This window comes from Balaenoptera physalus (genome assembly GCF_965194825.1).
Source record: "Balaenoptera physalus genome assembly, chromosome: 3".
NCBI lineage: Eukaryota > Metazoa > Chordata > Mammalia > Artiodactyla > Balaenopteridae > Balaenoptera > Balaenoptera physalus.
Genome location: NC_138890.1, coordinates 3,229,372 through 3,247,948, shown reverse-complemented (window position 1 = coordinate 3,247,948; position 18,577 = coordinate 3,229,372). Strand labels below are relative to the sequence as shown.

Sequence of the window (18,577 nt, the reverse complement as noted above, 5' to 3'; positions counted from 1 at the left end):
TTGTCCCCCAAACCTAGGTCCCCAGCTCATCCCTTAGTGAAAGCCACCTTTCCAATATCACCTCACCATATCCCTTTCTGAACTACCCTCTGAAGTCTTCCCATAGGAACCCCTAAAAAGGTTGCTTCAATGTCTCTCAGCACCACCCTCTGCCATCTATCCTTTGACTGCCTCTGAGATGCCACAATTGTCTCCCAAATGTCCCAAGATCTGAAATGCATTCCAAAATGTCTTCCCCAAATTCCTGACATGTTCTCCAAAATCATCCCCCCAATGACCCCATCCATCATCTGTCCCCGAACTGTCCTCCCCTAAAATCTTTCAGATGTCCTCCAAAATTGTCCTCCAAATGTCAATATCTTTTCCCAAAAAACATCACCCAAAACAGCACCCGAATTGTCCCCACAAATGATCCCATCCAAAACTGTTCCCCAAAACTGTCCCTCTAAATTCTCCTGTGTCCCCATCTGTCCTCAAAACTGTCCCCCCAAATGTCCCATGCATCCCCCCCAGTCTCTGTCCCGCCCCCTCCCTCCTCCCTGATCATCCCTCGCAGGTCTCGGGGTGGAGGGTCTAGGCTCTGCGCGGTCAGGGGGTGGGGAGGGGCGGGGCGGGGAGGGGAGGAAGGGCCCGCGCCCGCCCCGCTCCCGCGCCCCTTCCCCCGGCCCTACCGCAAAGGAGGCGGCGGCGCAAAGGCACAGCTGCTTCATGGTGTCCAGGGCGCCGGGCGGCCGGGCGGCCGGGCTCCGGGAAGTGACCAGAGGGAAGGGCCCGCGATGCCGGGGCTCGGCCGCCCGGCCCGCGCAGTCCCGCCAAGCCCCGCGCCAACCCTCGCCCGCGCGCCCCGCCTGCTGCCCCCCTCCCGGCCCCTCCCCTACGGGTGGGGGGGAGTGCCAGGGAAGGGGGCTGGGCTCTGGGGGAGGGGCACCGCGGTGGCCCGACCTGACCTTCTTGCCACCGGGAGGCTGAGGCAAAGAGGGCCAGGCTCCCAGGATCTGCATGGACCCGCCTGCGTTCGTCTCCGCCTCTCTGGGGAGGGGGTGGGGGAAGAGGGGGAGTGTGGGATAGGGGGGTGGTCTCAGGTGACTCCCGGTCTGGCACTGCCGCTGGGCTATCCAGGCTCTCCCTCACTCATTCATTCACTCACTCATTCATTCATTCATCATCCACCAGTGGGGCTCTGCAGTCTGACAAACCTGAATTCGAATCCAGGGCATCCACCCCCCGCCACGCCCCCTGCCCTCCACAAACCCGCATTTACCATCTATAAGATCGGCCCAGATACTTACCTGCTTTGGACTTCACTTTCCTCATCCGGGAAATGGGTTTCATATTAAACAGTACCTACTGCAGAGGGTTACTGGGAGGACTAAACGAGATGCTATATATGGGGCCTGGAACATAGTGCGCCATAAACACGGATTCAAAGAAAGATGCGGTTGGGCTGTGTGCATATCTAATACTGAATCCTAGGGACGCAGGACATAGCAGGTGCTCAGTTAAACCACTGAAAGACAGAGAGGACACAGCCTTTGGATCTAACTCCAAGGGGCTGGGAGGGTCTGTGTTCTGCTGGTTTTCTCAGACTGGGAGCCCCTTGAGAGCAGGGTCCCACTGAGGCCTCCCTGGCAGAGGCCAGGGTGGGGTGGGCAGTTGGTGAATGTTTGCTCAGTTAATGTGTGACTCACAAGGCCAAGCCCTCTGAGCCATGTGTATTTCATTCATTCAGTCCACTCGTGCTACAGGGTGCCTGGCACTGCACTGGGCATTGGGACTCAGTGGTGACGAAGACAGATGTCCCTGCTATCACTGAGGTCCCTGGGGAGACAGACACACCCATGGATTTATGAACCAAGGTGATCAGGGCTATTAAGAGGGAAGCCCAGGTGAGCTGGGAGCTCAGAGAGGACTCTTGATATCATCTGGGGAGTCAGGGAGGGCTTCCTGGAAGAAAGGACATCTGAGCTGAAACTTGAAGAATGGGCAGGAGTTGGGGAGTGGCAGGAACAAGATCATGTTTGGGAGAAATCATGAAATAAATTGCTCTCCTGGACCAGTGTGGTAGCCTCTGCCCTGGTCCAGGACCTGGGGCATGGGGTGGGGTGGGGTGAGGGTGTGCATACTTAAGGGTGGGGCAGAGGAGGAGAGGTGCTAGCATAGGAGCTGGAGGAGGGGGTCCTGGGAAGGAGGGGGAAACAGGGAGTGTGGGGTGTCAGGAGAGCCACAAACGGTTCCAAAAGTCAGGATAGTCCACTGTGTTGTGGATGCAAATTCAAGAAGGGACCAGGAGAAGGGACAAGATTGGGATTACAGGAGAGAGAAGGGATGTATGAGGAGACAGGCCTTCAGGAGCCCAAATTTAAGAGCAATGACTGCTGACAGGCACTGGGGCTTTGAATCCAGCTTGGCCATTGTATAGTTGCTGTGTGACCCAGGGCCAGCCATTCTCCCTCTCTGGGCCTCAATTCTTTAACAACGGGATAGATAATGGAACGAACACTACAGAGCCGGGTTCCTCCACCCAGAGGCACTGCTGACACTTCAGCCTGGTCATTCCCTGGGGTGGGGCCATCCTGGACTCTGTGGGGTGTCGAGCGGCACCCCTGGTCCAGAAGCACACCCCCCACCATGTGACAACCGTAAATGTCCCAGGGATCACCCAGTGTACCTGGGGGCAGGATCACTGCTGTTGTCCGTGATTATTCTTAGACACCTTTAGGCAGATGGAGGGAGAGGTGGGGGCAGGTAAATGGAGAGTCTGCTGATAAGCAATTGGGGAGTTGGAAGGAGGGTGTTAAGGGCTCCTCTCTCCTCTTACACCGAGGGGGGGTGGTGTGACCCTCTCAGGCTTGTCCAGAGAGGAGACTGAAATGGATCTCCCAGCTCAGGCCTCGGATTTCCAACTGCCCTCGGCCTGTCCTTCTGGATGCTAGACAAGCTCAGAAGCCCCCCGCAGTGGGCCAAGGGCGTCGCTGTCCCGGTAGGGGCTTAGGCCAAGTCTTAGCGTCATCTCACTCCTCTCTCACCCCACACCCAATCCAGCAGCCAACCCCACCAGCTGTAAACTACGTCCAGGGACCCCTTCTTACCCGTGGTCCAGCCCCATCACAATTCTATCTGGAGGTCACCTCCTCCCAGGCCTCCCTGCTTCTGTTCCCCTCCCTGGTCCACCAGCTTCCTAAAGCCTGCATCAGAGCATTTCTCTCTTCTGCTCAGAAGCCTCCAGCGACTTTGCTCAGCATCAAATGCTAACTGCTCACAGAGCCCAGGAGGTTCTATGGCAAGGGGTCCAACTGCCAACTGAGGTCCCCAGGGCTGGGGGGGGGTGGCAAATCCCAGCCCACCCCACCTCCACCTGGTTTGGTCCAGCTCAAGAGCTAAGAATGGTTTTTACACTTATAAGTAGTCAGGGGAAAAAAAAAAACAAAAGAAGAGTAATACTTCCTGACACATGAAAATTATATGAAATTCACATTTCAGTGTCCATAAAACAAGTGTTATTGGGATGGGGCTATGCCCATTCATTTTCAAATGGCCTATGGGAATTCCCCAGTGGTCCAATGGTTAGGACTCCATGCTTTCACTGCCGAGGGCCGGGGTTCAATCCCTGCTCAGGGAACTAAGATCCCACGAGCTGTGCGGCGTGGCAAAAAAAAAAAAAAAAAAAAAAAAAAAAAAAAAAAAAAAAAAAAATTTACTTTCTGGCCCTTTACAGGAAAAATGTGCCTAGCTTTGCTCTAAACAATCCTCCTTGTCAACTCTCTGAACTCACCTCCCTCTACCTTTCCCCTGGTCCGTGACATCCTGCCGCAGTGGCCTCCTTTCTGGTCCTCAGACAGCTCTGCCCACCTCCGGGCCTTTGCCCTTGCTGTGTCCTCCACCCGGAATGCCCTCCTTCCTCCACCGCCCACAATGCTGATTCCTTTACTGTCTTTTGCACTGGAAGACACCTCTTCAGAGAGCCCTTCTCTGATCACCCCTTGTCACTCTGACCCCTTAGTGGGGGGTTATTTTTCCTTCATCGTTCTTATCACTACCTGACGTCATCCTGTGTACCTTTCTGAAAATATTGTTTCCTCTTGATTTCTTCACAGAATGTCACCTCTGCACAGGCAGGAATTTTTGTCCGCCTTAGTCACTGCGGCTGGATCCCCAGCAGGTACCGGGTATAGATTTTGAAGGACCCGGTGCGAAATGAAAATGCAGGGCCCCTTGTTGAAAAATTATGAAAAATTTCAAGATGGGGAGAAATGAGTATGAAACCAAACATGGGGCCCTTCTGAGTGGCAGGGTGTGTGTGTGTGTGTCTGTGAAGCAGGCCCTGATCTCCAGCCCACAGTAGGTGCTGAATAAATGTTTGTTGAATGAATTAAAGAAATAGTGACTCATTTAAAATAAGGTCACATATCTAATATATATCTATATGTACATTTGTTCATTTCAAGAGTACTTTTCAGGGCATCCTAATAATAAACTACAAGCTACAAAATTCAGTCAATCCCCTAGTGCCTGTGTTGATCTAATAGCAATAAACTACTTTGTTCAAACTGAAAAAAGAAAGAAAAAGAAAGAGTGACTCTGGGAATAAAAGTGAGGGAGAGACAGACAGATAGATTTTCCAAAAAGTGTTGAGGCACCGGGAGTCTACGAATCTCTAAAATTTTCTACAAATCCGCAATCTTCTTCCTTGTAGGATTTTTCTAAAACCTGAAATAAGGGCAGGAGGTTGATGGGAATCCAAAAACTAGGCTCCCGGCTCCAGTTAACTCCCATCTTTTTTTTTTTTTTTTTTTTTTTTTTGGCGGCATCGCATGGCATGTGGCATCTTAGTTCCCCGAACAAGGGACCAAACCTGTGCTCCCTGCATTGGAAGCACAGAGTCTTAACCACTGGACAGCCAGGGAAGTCCCTCCCATCTTATGGATGGAAAAACTGAGGCCCAGAGAGGGGGCGAGAAGGCTCAGAGCAAGTAGGGCGGTCTGCTGGGAGCTGGCAGAGCAGGCTGTATCATGAGAGAAGCAGAAAGGAGCGGGGAGGGCGCGCCGGGCAGGTTGTGTGCTGAGAATGGGAAACGGAAGGTCCGGAGAGATGGAGACGGAGGTGGAGGCGGACCACTGCAGTCGCGGGTGTTTGCTTTCTTCCCTCGGGGCAGCCGAACAAAAGCTGAACCTGACTCCTGCATTTGGCAGAGAAACTGGAGCCTGGCAGGTAGAGGGACTGACGGGGGTGGGGGGCGGTTTTGGGGGGGGGAATGGAGGACCAGCTTCTCCTCTCTTTCCTCCCCCAGGCCTCCCATCTGCCGCGCCCGCTCCAGCCCAGGCGGGCTCTGCTCGCTGCCCCCGCCCTCCCTGACATACCCAGAGACCCTCACACCCTGGCTGAGGTTTTAACACCCCTCTATTCCCGCCCTCCTCATCTTGACTCTGTGCCAGGCACCTATCAAAACACACCCACGTCCCAAATTAGGTGTTTTTTTGTTTTTGTTTTTTTTAGAGGCACAAACGTTTCAAAGGATTGGATTTCAATAGGACTCTGCTTTTGAAATTCAACAATCGTATGGTTTGGTTTACCACTGGCTACAACTTCTCGGGAATTTTTAGCAGGAAATGTGAACACTAACCAGGAATCGACTTCAAACGGGATGAAAATTTTAGGATCGTTCTGCAGTGAATGAAGCTAACCCCATGCCACGTTTTGTAGGGATTAACAAACAATTTATTCCTTGCTCTGGTGCCCTCTCTCTCTCTCTTTATTTCTCTCTCCCTCCCCCTCTCCCTCTCCTTCCCTCTCACTTCAATCAGTGCACTTTCCCCCCAACCAAGACCCAATAACACAGCCCTAGGAACGCAGGTGTTCCTAGTAACACAGCCCGGGGAAAAGGCAGGCATCTCACTTCCTAGCTGTGTGACGTTGGGCAAGTTCCTTAACCTCTCTGGGCATCGTTTACTCATTTATAAAGTGGAGATAAAAGCTCCTACCCTACATGATTGTTATGAGGGTTAAAGGAGCTGACATCTGCAAAGCACATGGAAATCTCCTTGTAGTGTTTGAAAACAAATAAATAAAAACAAAAATGGGATGAAATAAAAATGAGTTCAACGACATTAAATTTAAATTTTAAACGTTAAAATAAACAAAATGAAAGGAATGTTAAAATTGATAAATAATAAAAATACATTTAAAAATCATTTTGAGGGGGGAATTCCCTGGCGGTGCAGTGGTTAGGACTCTGAGCTTCCACTGCAGGGGGCATGGGTTCGATCCCTGGTCGGGGAACTAAGACCCCACAAGCCGCGCAGCACAGCCAAAATAAATAAATAAATAAATAAAATAAAAATAAAATAAAATAAAAATCAGTTGGGAAAACTTTGGAAGGCCAGAGAATGGCGGAGATATACGCAAAGTCACTGAGCTAGTCAGGGACAGAGGAAGGATTCGAACCTAGAGCCACCTGACTTTAAAACCAGGCTTGGGACTTCCCTGGCGGTCCTGTGGTTAAGACTCTGCTCTTCCACAGCAGCGGCCACGGGTTCGATCCCTGGCTGGGGAACTAAGATCCTGCATGCCGTGCAGCACGGCCAAAAAATTTTTTTAAATTAAAAAATAAAACCAGGCTTGTTCCTCTGCCCCGTTTTTGACATTCAAGGACTCCTCAGGCTGGGCCCTCTCGGGTCTCAGCTCCCCCTCACAGTCTCTGCTCCAGCCAAAAGAACCTCTTCATCATCCCATTATGTCCCTGTATCAACCAGGCTCTGCTCAGCCTCCAGACCTTTGCTCACACTGGTCCCCATCCCCCTCCCTGTGTGCCTTCACTTGTCTAAATCTTCCCTGTCCTTCCAGGCTCCGCTCCAGCACCACCTCCTCCGGGTAGCCTCCCTGATTGCCTTGAGCCTTCCGGATGGGAAGGCCCTGTCATGGGAGAAAGACCAAGGGCTCTAAAGTCAGACACGTGTGGGTTTGAATCTCCCTGTTGCCACTTTACTCTGTGACCAGGAGAGGTGAGTAAACCTCTCTGGACCCTGGTTTCTTTGTGCTGTAATTGGGAAGTTTAGCCTGACAGAGGCCAGTGCTCAGGAAGGCTGGCTGCCAGACTACATCTGAATGCTCACTTAGCTTCTGTGACTCTGTGCCCTGGACCAGCCTGCACACTGGCAGGGACTAGCGGGGCCGGGAGGGAGTGGGTAATGAATGAGGAAGGAGCACAGTCTCTGGAAGTTCACAGCCCAAAATATAGCTGCAAGAGAAGCCAGCAAGACCCCACCTCAGGGTCTTTGCACTGGCTGTTCCCTCTGCCTGGAATGCAATTCCTGCAAATACACACATGATTTCCTCCTCCTTTCCCTTCTGATCTTTGCTCTAATATCAGCTTCTTGGTGAGGCCTTTCCGGACAACCTGCTTTAAAACTGCAACCATCTCCCCTGCCCCAGATGCTTTAAATTCCCTTTCTTTGCTTTCTTTGTCTCCCTGGTACAAAATATGCCTTTCACTTATTTATCTTGTTCAGCATCCATCTCCCCAACACAGCTGTCAGCTCCACAAGGGCAGGGATTTCGGTCTGCCCTGTTGACTGCTGTGTCCTCTGTGCCTAGAACAGCACCCAATACAAATATTTGCTGAATAAATAATCAAAAGCAAGAAATCAGGGTCCCCGAGAAAGTGAGGCCCCAGAAAAACAAGTGGTCACTGTAGCTGGGAATAGAGATCTTCCGGAAGAAATGTTCTTGGAGCCAAATTGTGAGGGATGGGGAGGATCTGATGCACAGTAGTACAGGGAAGAGCATTGCAGGTGGAGGGAACAGCCTGGACAAAGGCATGGTGGCTGAAAAGCTTGAACAGGAAGTAATGTGGAGATCAGGGCAGCAGGGGGCAGTAGAGAGGAAAGGGAGGGGAGGTGGCCAGAAGCTAAAAGGGTAAACTTGAACCTGTGGATGGTGGGGAACCATAGAAGAGTTTTGAACAGGGAGGGGCTTGGTCATACGGAAGCTGCCAAAAGAATCTGATGACAGACGGAGGACAGCAGTCCAAGGGCCCAGTGGATCTTCAGCCAGGTCCTGGGGGACAGGAGCCTGAAGTTGGGGGACATCGGGCATCTCAGTGGCCTCAGACTCACCTCTGTCTTCTTAAATCGTGCCCGGAGGGTCTTCATGGCCAGTGTCAGGTGTTTCTCCTCTCCCCAGGCCACCTACAGAAGGCCAGGGGGTAAGGGACATCAATCCTGGTGGGCAGGAGAGTCGTCTGCCTCCCACTCCTCAAAAGTACCACTTCCTCCTCCCCCCCTGGCCATCCCAGCCCCTAGAGCAGGACATGGACCTATCCCATCTTCTAACTGCTGTGTGTCCTTCAGCAGGTCACTTGCCCTCTCTGTGTTTTACATCCCTCTTCCATAAAATGCAGGAAATAATCCCCTCCTAACCAACTTGTGGCCAGTTTCCTGTGAGGTCCCTAGCATAGAGCCTGGCAAACAGTAGGTGCTCAATAAATGTATCCCACCAGTATTCCCTGTTGCCCAAGTAGATCAGGCTTTTTCTGGTTTCAAGCTTTTATCTGTGCAGTTACTTCTACCTAGGATGCCTTTTTTTTTTTTTTCCTTCTCTGGTGAACTCCTATTCATCCTTCACAGCCCAGTTCCAAAATCCCATGGTGTTCTGATCAGCTTTGCCTCTTACTAGTAGGCAGAACTCTAACTCCTCAAATTGGGTTCCTCCAGCTCTTCCTCTGCCCCACCCCTGGCTCCAGAGGCTGGAAGTGTCTGGACTGGTTCTGTTTTCTTGAATAGTTAGGGGCTCCTGGGGGGCCAGGCCCAGAGCCGAGGTGTCTTAGCACAGAGGCATGTTTCTTGGAAAGTCAGAGAGAAAATTCTTGCAGCTAAGTCCCCTTACACCAGCCTGGCTCCTGTGTGAGTGAGAGCATGGAGGCAAGTCACCCAAGGTGGGCAGAGGTCTGGGGTGATGGCTGCATGCATGTGTGTGCACGTGTGAGCACAAGGTATGTGTGTGCATGCATGTCTGTCCAGCTTAGCCTGTTTTGTGTTTCGTGCACGTGCAGGTATAGAGGTCAGGCAGGGATCTCAAGGCAGGGATCTCAAGGGGGCATTTTGCTAGGTGTCTGGCTAGGAATTCCTTCCTATGTCTGAGTGGGATTTCTGTTAAGACATATCCTTCACCTGTCCTTTCACCTGCTCACCTGCCCATGAATTCTCCAAATCATCTTTCCACCCATCCACTCACCTGTGCATCCATCCTCCGACCCAAGCACTTCTACATCCACCCACTGTCCACCATCCGCCCAACTTATGTTCTCATGGTCCTCCACGTACCCTTCAACAGTGCTCTATCCACCATCCACCCACCATCCACCTGCCCATCCACCCACCATCCACTCATCCATCCAGTCACCCACTGGCCACCACCCACCCACTCATCCACCCAACTCATCTTCTCATGGTTCTCCACGCACCCTTCAACCATCCTTCATCCATCACCCACCCACCATCCCACCCACCATCCCATCCACCCACCCAACCACTCATCCAACCACCTATCTCCCTCAACTATCCACCCACCCATCCACCTATGCACACACGCATACAGCCAACACCCACCTACCATCTACCCACCCAACCATCCTTCATCCACCATCCACTGACCCATCTACTTACCACGCATCCATCCAAAACCCACCCACCCATCCATCCACTTGTTCATCCACCCGCCCATCCATCTACTGCCCATCCTTTCATTCACCCCTTCAATTTACCCCATTCAATCAATGTACCCATTCACTCACCACCCACCCCACCCTTTTTCTTTACTCCTGTCTAACGGACTCAATCACACCCAGAGCAGGGTGTAACTGACACCCAAGAGAGGAGTCCGCAGGTTGCCTGGGCAGGAGGTAATCCGCAGGCTGGGGGAGGGGGAAGTACCCTCATCTAGGGAGCTGCTTCCTGGAAGAGGTGATGATATATGAACAGGGCCTGATGGCTGGGCAGGATATTGAGCTGCAGCAGCAGAAAAAGAGGGTACGTACCCTAGACAGCACAAAGGCTGGGAAGTGGGAGGTGCACGCATGAATGAGTGTGTGTGTGGGTGTCAGCGTGCCTCAGCATAGGTGGGACACACACCAGCCTTTCCTTTCTCCCACATGCCAGGGATCAGGGGCAAGGAGCCTGAGGCCCTAAGGGGAGCCTCCATCCCAGGCCTCCCTTAACTCCGTCCCCTCCTACCTCCTGCAGCTCCAGTGACTCCAGCACCAGGCCACTGTGTCCACTGCCAGCTCTGGTTACCTGCTCCCAGCTGGGCCACCAGCTCGCACCAGCAGCTCCCAGCTCTCAGCTCTGACACCTGATCAGCTCTGAGCGGGCAGCTGCCCCAGGGGGCCGGGGATGAGCAGAGGGAGGAGACAGGCTGGCAGCAGGGCTGTCTGTTGGCCAAGGGGCTCTGGTGGGAAGACACCGATGTTCTTCCCGACCATGGCTGGACGGATTTCAGTTTCTGGAATGAGCCACCCTTTTCCTCTCTTCTCAGCCTTTGTACTTGCGGTCCCTATGCCAGGAGCCCTCTTTCTGTACCTCCTGTCACCCCCCAACTGGCTGATTCTCCCCACCACAATCGTACTCACTGTTCAGATCTTTGCTGCAACATCCCCTCCTCCAGGAAGCCTTGCTGGTTGCCCCCAGGCTGGGTCAGGCGCCTCCTCTGAGCTCCTTCATTGCCCAGTGCCCTCATTACAACCCACTCACACTAAGTCACCATTGCCCCGTCACAGGGTGCTGCCTGTGTTCTCCAGCGTCTCCCCAGTAAACAATACATTTCTTAAATGAGTCCTCAAGGCCTCCAGCCCCAGTGAGTGTGAGCAGTAGCCCCAGTGAGTGTGAGCAGTTTCCCCAGCCTCTTGGTGAAGTCAGGACCTGTCCTGCTGACTGATAATCATCCACCTGGGTAATGTTCAGATAACTTAGAGTGGCGTCCGTGACCCTCACTAGTGAGGCCCCAAATTGCCACCCCCTGCGGCCCCCGCACACATGCACAGGTACCCTGCATTTGTAAATTTAGAAACTTATGAAATGTGCAGGGGAAAGAACCTTGGACTCGAAGCATAAGTCCTGGGTCCCTTCTCTCAGGCTCTGTCCTGTGAGGGGTGGGGTGCGGGGAAGGGGAGTATCAGTTTACTCATTTGTAAAAAGGGGAAAGAGGGAACCGATCGCTTGCGCCCCTCATTTTAGAGGTGACTAGAGAACTCTCACGTGGGCAGTCCCCTAGTTTCCAGCCCAGGTCACTGGACAGCCCTTTTCCCGCCACTCTCCACATCCCCAGCACAGTAGGAAGCTGGCTTTTCTTTGCCAGCAGTTAATATGGCGACTGAGGCGTCAGCACGAGGCGCATGCGCCTTGGGGAGAAGAGGCCGGGCAACGGAGGATGAGAAGGCGGCTCCTCCTTCTTCCTCGTCCCACCCCGTTTCCGGCGGAAGCGGCCGCAACAAGGGAAACTTTATTGTTCCCGTTGGGGTCTCGAGGATGTCGGTGAATTATGCGGCAGGGCTGTCGCCATACGCGGACAAGGGCAAGTGCGGCCTCCCCGAGGTGAGCGCGGCTGGGTATCCCGACGGCCGTCGTCAGGGCCGTGGGCTGGGCGGGGCCGCCTGGCAGCGGCATTCTGGGAGTATCAGGAGACACTGAAGCTAGACAATGGGAGGGACTTCCCAGTGAGGAGGGGGCGGGAAGTGACGCCCCAGCGCGCCTGGGGACGCGACCACGCCCAGCTCCGGGTCGGTCACGCTGGGACTGAGGCTAGGACCCACGTCGGGAAGTCCTGAAGTTCTGATGGGGGACCAGGGGCTGTAGTTCCAGGCGGAAGGCACTACCGGGGCAATGGCGCGGAGGTGGGAATAAACAAACTTGGAGAACAGATTACCAGAACCAGGCCAGGATGGGCCTCAAGTGCCAAGCTGGGGAGCTGACACCGTCCTGAGGGTGTGATGAGGAAGGGTTTTGAGCTGGGGAGGAACCTGGAGGATGTAAGTCAGAAAGACCCCTCCAGCCACGCCGAGAGGAAGTCCCCACCATACACTGAGACCTTGGCGGGGTCACTTCCTTTTGTGTCTTCTCTCCTCTTCTGTAAACGAGGGAGAAGATTGCCCCCGCCCCACAAAGGCTAGTGCGTCCCTTCCGAGTCAGGCATTAGTGAGCTCCCAGGTGGTTTGAAGCCCCACTCCTCTTCTGCCTGGTTTCCACTTTATTCCACAAACATTTATTAAGCACTTACCATGCACCAGACACTTTCTCCGCCCTGGGGCCACATCAGAAGGTGAGAGGCCTCGAAATATGGCGTGGTTAGTTTGTACGGGCTGGGTCATTTCATAGGCTAGTTAGTGAGTGGGAGAATTATTGCAACTATTTCGGGGAAGGGGTGGGGAGTTCCAGGAATTGGGCCACCGCCCACTTTTTGGCCATTTATGGTTAGCCTTTGAACTGTCCTGACACCTGTGGGTGTTAATACATTTAGCATATACTGAGGTATTACAGTGAGTGTATAATGAGGCTCCAGGTCTACTGGAAGTCGAATCTTCCGCCATCTTGGACCTTTAACCAGTTTTTGTTACGTCCTACGGCTGTGTCACTCTTTTAAAGGTTGTGCCCTGCCCCCTTCCCTCCTGTTTCACTCCCTTCCACTCTCTCCCACCCAACAGGTCTTTGACCCCCCTGAGGAGTTGGAGCGGAAGGTATGGGAGCTGGCACAGCTGGTCTGGCAGTCCTCCAACGTGGTGTTCCACACGGGCGCGGGCATCAGCACAGCCTCAGGCATCCCCGACTTCAGGTCCGTGCGCACGGAGGGAAGTCAAGGCAGGGCTTCCCTGTGAGCTCGCAGATGTGTGGCCATCGGAACCCCTCCTGCCGCCTTCCCTCCCGCTGAGTCTGGGGTGATCTGTCAGTCCCCTGGGGTGTTGGGGATGGGAAAGACCCTTCCTTTGGAGCATGTCCCTTTATATCACACCCAGCATTCCATTCCACCGGCCAGAACTTGGTCACCTGACTATAACTAGTTGCAAGTGATGCTGGGAAATGTAGTCTTTCGTCTAGGCTCACTGTGCAAGGCTAAGTAGTGGGGTTCTGTTATTACCAGAGAAAAAGGGGAGAATTGATATCAAGGACAATTAGCTCCATATTCACTTGCAAATATTTTTCTGTCAGACCTCTGGTGGGACAAGTGGCTTAACCACCTGGACCTCAGTTTCCTCACCTGTAAGTGAGGGTGTGAGGACAGATAATGTCTAACTTTAGGCAGGCTGTGTTAGACAAGAGTCTCATTGCTGAAAAGCAGGGGTCTCTAACTGATGGCCTCCGAGTGGCCCCTGTAGGTGCTGAGTTTGCAACCCTACCCCGTAGGGCAGGCCTATCACAATTGTACTCTCTTTCTAAGGCCTCTCAGGCCCCCGGAGCAGACTCCTAACAGCAGAAGAGCAGATTCCTTGTTCTTGGAGGAATGTTAGAATTTTAAGGTGTGAATCTCACCCCCCTTCCATAACCTGCCATGGATCCCCATTGCCACACAGGAGAGTTCTAAGCACTTCAGGCTGGAAATCAAAGCTCTTCCCAACCTAGCCCTGGATCAGCTCTCCAACCTCAGCCCCTGCAGCCCCCAGACCACTCACAGGCTGTTGCCAGCCCCCTGGCCTTTGCTTACCTCTTCTGTCTGAGCTGCCCGGCCCTTTCCTGTCTGTTCAAGAGACAGCTCAGCCTCCTCCAGGAAGCCTTCCCACAGTTCCACAAAGAGCCCTCACCGCTTCTACTGGGCCAGCCCAGCCCCGGGTTCCTCCCTCTGCCCCAGCCCTACAGAGCTGGAGGGTCTGTGTCCACCTATGTCTCTCCCCACAAGATGGAGGACTCCTTGAGGGCAGGGCCTGGGTCCCCTAGGGCCCCAGCATCACCCAGCGCAGGGCCAGGCTCAGTGCAGCAGCAGTAAGTGTTGGTGGAATTGAATAGTTAATTTCTGCCCTTGTGTACCACGTTCTCCCTCCTTCCTCCTCCACCCCCTCCTTTGACTGTGTCACTCTGTCTCTCTCTGATTCTCTTTCTCTGCCTCTGTTTCTCTGTCTCCTCTTCTCTGTCTCCTTTTCTGTCCCCTCTCTTCCTGATCCCTAAGCTCTCTCTGTCTCTCCCGCCTGCCACCTCAGGGGCCCCCATGGCGTCTGGACGATGGAGGAGCAGGGCCTGGCCCCCAAGTTCGACACCACCTTTGAGAACGCGCGGCCCACGAAGACTCACATGGCACTGGTGCAGCTGGAGCGCGTGGGCCTCCTCCGCTTCCTGGTCAGCCAGAACGTGGACGGGCTGCACGTGCGCTCCGGCTTCCCCAGGTGCACCCCGCGTCCAGCCCCGTTCAGCCTTGGCCAGGCTGCCCCTCTCTCCGAGCCTCAGTTTCCTCATCTGGAAGACGGGTGTTGATGGCAGCCCCTCCCTCTCAAGGCCACTGTGGCGATTCAGCCAGGAGAAATGCTTGGTGCTCAGCTGCCGCTGTCAGTGTCTGCTAGGCGGGCACGTCTGGAGAATCGAGATCCCCTCTTCCTGGTCCTGGGGGGGATTCCAGCCCTGAGCCCTCTGGATCTCCTCCACTAAGCCTCTTCCTCCTCCTCCCACAGGGACAAGCTGGCAGAGCTTCACGGAAACATGTTTGTAGAAGAATGTGTCAAGTGTAAGACGTGAGTGCCACGGAGGGTAGGGGCGGGGGCCCAAGGCATGGATGACCCAGGTCGGGCTCTGCAGGAGGGCCTTGTGAGTTGAACCTGATGTTTCCAGAGACGAGGGTGTGACCCTCCCAGGGTGGGACTTGGGGGCGTATCTTCCTCCCAGGAGGTGTATTCATTTCCTGCAGCTGCTGTAACAAACTGCCACAACCTGAGTAACTTAAAACAACAGAAACTGATAGTCTCATGGGTCTGAAAGCTCGAAGTCCACAATCAAGGTGTTGGCAGGGCCGTGCTCCCTCTGAACCCTGTTGCGGAGGATCCTTCCTGCCTCTTCCAGCTCCTCGTGGTTTCCAACCATCCTTGGCTATAGACTCATCACTCCAACCTCTGACTCTTTTGTCACGTTTCCGTGTCCCTGTGTGTCTGTGTCCCCTACTCTTTTTTTTTTTTTAATATTTATTTATGGCTTTAGTTGCAGCACGCAGGATCTTCGTTGTGGCATGCGGGATCTTTTATGCGAGCTCTTAGTTGCAGTTGCAGCGTGTAGGATCTAGTTCCCCGACCAGGGATCGAACCCGGGCCCCCTGCATCGGGAGCACAGAGTCTTACCCCCTGGACCACCAGGGAAGTCCCTGTGTCCCCTCTTCTTATAAGGACACCAGTCATATGGGTGAGGGGCCACCCTACTCAAATGTGACCTCATCTGAACCCACCCAGGACATCTGCAACAACCCTACTTCCAAATAAGGTCTTATTCCAAAATACTTGGGAGGCACCACTCAGCCCATAACAGGGTGTGACTGGGCATTCTTCTGGCTCTGGGAAGGCTGAGCCTTCCTGGAACAGGAGGGCTCTGGGCGTGTCTCCCTCTGCTGGGCAAGCAGCCTTACGGGTGTGAATAACTCAGGTGTGGTGGGTGCGTGTGGCTCCCCTGCGGGTGGAATCTCGAGACCAGACCACAGGTGGGGCCCCAACTTTAAAAACAAATTTTTTTTCTCTCTAAATTTATTTCGAAAAACTTCTGTCTGGTGGAAAACTCACAAGAACCATACAATGAACTCATACTTCACCTAGACCGGGGATCCCCAACTTTTTCCTGTACAGGGCCAGATGGTAAATACCTTCAGCTTTGTGGGCCAGACTGTCTCTGTCGTGACTATCAGCTCTGTAGCGTGAAAGCTGCTATAGACAGCACTTAAAGGGATGGGCATGGCCATGTGCCAATAAAACTTTATTTATGAAAATGGGAAGCAGAGGGCCGGATTTGATCCTCAGGGCTATGGTTTGCTGACCCTGACCTAGATTCATCAATGTTACCATTTCGCCACAATTTGTTTCTCCTCTTCTCTCTGTGTTCGGATTTGCTCTACTGTTCAAGGGGCAGATTTCCTTATCCTTTGCCCCTTAAACCCTTTAGACATCTCCCACGAGCCACGGTATTCTCTTCCACAGCCGCGGTGCAGTTTCTGAAGTCAGGAAATGTAAAAACCACAAACGCGACTGTTCGATCCCCAATCTGTGTTCCCAGTGTTCCCTCCCGTTGTTGCTGTTTTTCCCCTGGTGCAGGGTCCAACCCAGGGTGGCACTCTGCATGCCAGTGTCCCATCTCTTTAGTCTCCTTTACCTGGAGCAGTTCCCGACCTTTCTCTGTTTTCCGAGCTGTGGACCTTTTGAAGCAGCCAGGCCAGCTGTTTTGTGGGAGGCCCCCTCTGCCCCCCCGTGCTGGGTTTGCCAGATGTCCCCTCATGCTTAGATTCTGGTCATGTGGCCCCCGCTTTCCTGGGAGAACAGCTGCCTGCAAAAAGCAAGAGCCACCCAGGTGGGGCCGCAGGGTAGGCACCTGGGAGCGGGCAGGGAGCTGACCCCTTCCCCTCCCGACACAGGCAGTACGTCCGGGACACCGTCGTGGGCAGCATGGGCCTGAAGGCCACCGGCCGGCTCTGCACCGTGGCCAAGTCAAGGGGGCTGCGGGCCTGCAGGTAAGCGGCCCCTCCCCACGCCCTGGTCCCCAGGGGAGGTGGCCAGTGTCCCTGCTGACTCCCCGCTCTCCATACAGGGGGGAGCTGAGAGACACTATCCTGGACTGGGAAGACTCCCTGCCTGACCGGGACCTCACTCTGGCCGATGAGGCCAGCAGGTCTGACCCCCGCCGAGCCCAGGGTGGGGTGGGCAGGGGAGGGGCAGAAACACAGCCAGCTGCAACCCCGGAGACATCAGGAAAGAGGTGGCCCACACCCTCTCTGGGCTTCGCTTCCCCCGTAACAATGGCAGCTCCTGTGTACTGAGCCCTCATACCCCTGGCCCCGGCCAGAGGCCTCACACACCATCCTCACCACAGCCCAGGGTGGGTGCTGCTCGGGGCCCATTTTACAGACGAGGATACCGAGGCAGGAGCAAGCTGACACCTCCGTCCACACTGCCCAGCCAGGAATGACTGAGCCAGGTCTGGAACCCAGGAATCCAAGTGGGGAAGGTCCCACCCACATCAGCAACTCCACTTCTGCCGACGGGGTGGGGTGGCTCCGGCGGAAGGGAAGCGGCGGGCAGGATTCAGGGCAGCTTGGAAGCTGGGGCAAGCCGGCCCCCAGGCAGAGATGGGCGCTGTGTGAGCCGGCCTCCCAGGGCTGGCCCCGGCGTGTCAGCAGAGCAGTGAAGCCATGGCATTTGAGCAAGGGTGGGGTGGTGTGTGTGTCGGAGACCGCCCGCTCCCAGCCTCATGGGGCAGGAGGAGGGCTGCAGAGACCCTTGTCGAGGGGCTAAGGCTAATCCCGCCTCCTGGCCCCAGGAACGCGGACCTGTCCATCACGCTGGGCACCTCCCTGCAAATCCGGCCCAGCGGGAACCTGCCCCTCGCCACCAAACGCCGCGGAGGCCGGCTGGTCATCGTCAACCTTCAGCCCACCAAGCACGTACGTGCTGGAGCCCACCCCTGACCCCTGACACCCCACGCCCCCCAAGCCTTCTCCCTCCGCCTGACCGGTCCCCGCCCCCCGCAGGACCGCCACGCAGACCTGCGTATCCACGGCTATGTAGATGAGGTCATGACCCGACTCATGAAGCATCTGGGCCTGGAGATCCCGGCCTGGGACGGCCCCCGCGTGCTGGAGAGGGCGCTGCCACCCCTGCCCCGCCCACCCACCCCCAAGCTGGAGCCCAAGGAGGAGGCCCCCGCCCAGCTCCACAGCCCAGCGCCCGCCAGCCCCAAGCAGGAGCCCACAGCTGAGCCTGGCGCCCAGCACAACGGCTCCGGGCCCGCCAGCCCCAAAAGGGAGCTGCTGGACAGTCCTGCTCCCTGCAGGCCCCCCAAAAGAGTGAAGACCGAGGTGGTTCCCAGCTGACCAGGGGGCCTGGGGAGGGCGGGGCTCTTTGTAGAAACCATGGATTCTTTTTTTTTTCTTACTGGTTTCACTTTGTTACTTGTCTCTGTCCTTCGGGGAGGCCTCAGGGTGCCGAGAGCTGGGCTCCAGGCCCCGGGGCAGACTTGCCCTCCACTGCACCTCCCTTTAGCTTGGGGCCTCTGGAGGGGGCCTGGGCAGGAGCATCCCCCCTGGACCCTGACCTTGGAGCTGACACCCCCCCACCCCGTACCTGCTCCAACCCCAGGCTCCAGCCTCTGACTCAGGATGTTCCTGGGAGGTGTGGCCAGGCCCTCTGTGGTTTCCTCTGACCCCTGGGCCTTCACACTCTCCAGCCCCTGCTTACCCCCGGACAGCCTTCACAGTCCCTCCAGGAGGGAAGGGAGGCAGGGCCATCATTTAGGAGCCAAACTTCATGGCAGGACAGACAATAGAAGCTCACACTGCCTTTGGGGCTGGAGGAAGAAGGGTGGGTCCACCTGGCTTCCTCCAGGCTTCCAGAAAAGCCTTCAATGCAATAAAATAATTTCTTGCA

At 54.9% G+C, this 18,577-nt stretch overlaps 2 protein-coding genes across 21 annotated transcripts in view; one reads left to right on the top strand and one right to left on the bottom strand.

The window, feature by feature from the left end:
* The window catches only part of ANKRD24 (ankyrin repeat domain 24), a 26,830-nt gene extending 14,153 nt beyond the window's left edge, over positions 1 to 12,677 (bottom strand). For 5 of the 13 annotated variants that reach the window (XM_082453212.1, XM_082453210.1, XM_082453206.1 and 2 more), the window contains exons 1-2: positions 10,622 to 10,862; positions 672 to 8,183 (exon numbers count right to left, since the gene is read on the bottom strand). In XM_082453212.1, the coding sequence (XP_082309338.1) occupies positions 672 to 1,001 (330 nt within the window). In that variant the 5' untranslated portion in view covers positions 1,002 to 8,183; positions 10,622 to 10,862. Of the gene's footprint in view, positions 1 to 671; positions 8,184 to 10,226; positions 10,578 to 10,621; positions 10,863 to 12,264 lie in introns of those variants that run through there. The other 8 variants (XM_082453201.1, XM_082453209.1, XM_082453213.1 and 5 more) reach the window with 8 other exon arrangements.
* On the top strand, positions 11,433 to 18,577 carry SIRT6 (sirtuin 6). Of its 8 annotated transcripts, none has more exons than XM_082453263.1 (9): positions 11,434 to 11,582; positions 12,689 to 12,816; positions 13,420 to 13,498; positions 14,174 to 14,356; positions 14,639 to 14,698; positions 16,570 to 16,665; positions 16,743 to 16,823; positions 17,472 to 17,595; positions 17,683 to 18,577. In XM_082453263.1, the coding sequence occupies exons 1-9, from the start codon at positions 11,530 to 11,532 to the stop codon at positions 18,022 to 18,024; spliced, it is 1,146 nt and encodes a 381-aa protein (XP_082309389.1). In that variant the 5' UTR covers positions 11,434 to 11,529; the 3' UTR covers positions 18,025 to 18,577. The 8 variants fall into 8 exon arrangements, with proteins under 8 accessions (XP_082309392.1, XP_082309395.1, XP_082309389.1 ...); XM_082453265.1 differs by lacking the exon at positions 11,434 to 11,582 and adding an exon at positions 11,731 to 11,881; XM_082453264.1 differs by lacking the exon at positions 11,434 to 11,582 and adding an exon at positions 11,913 to 12,306.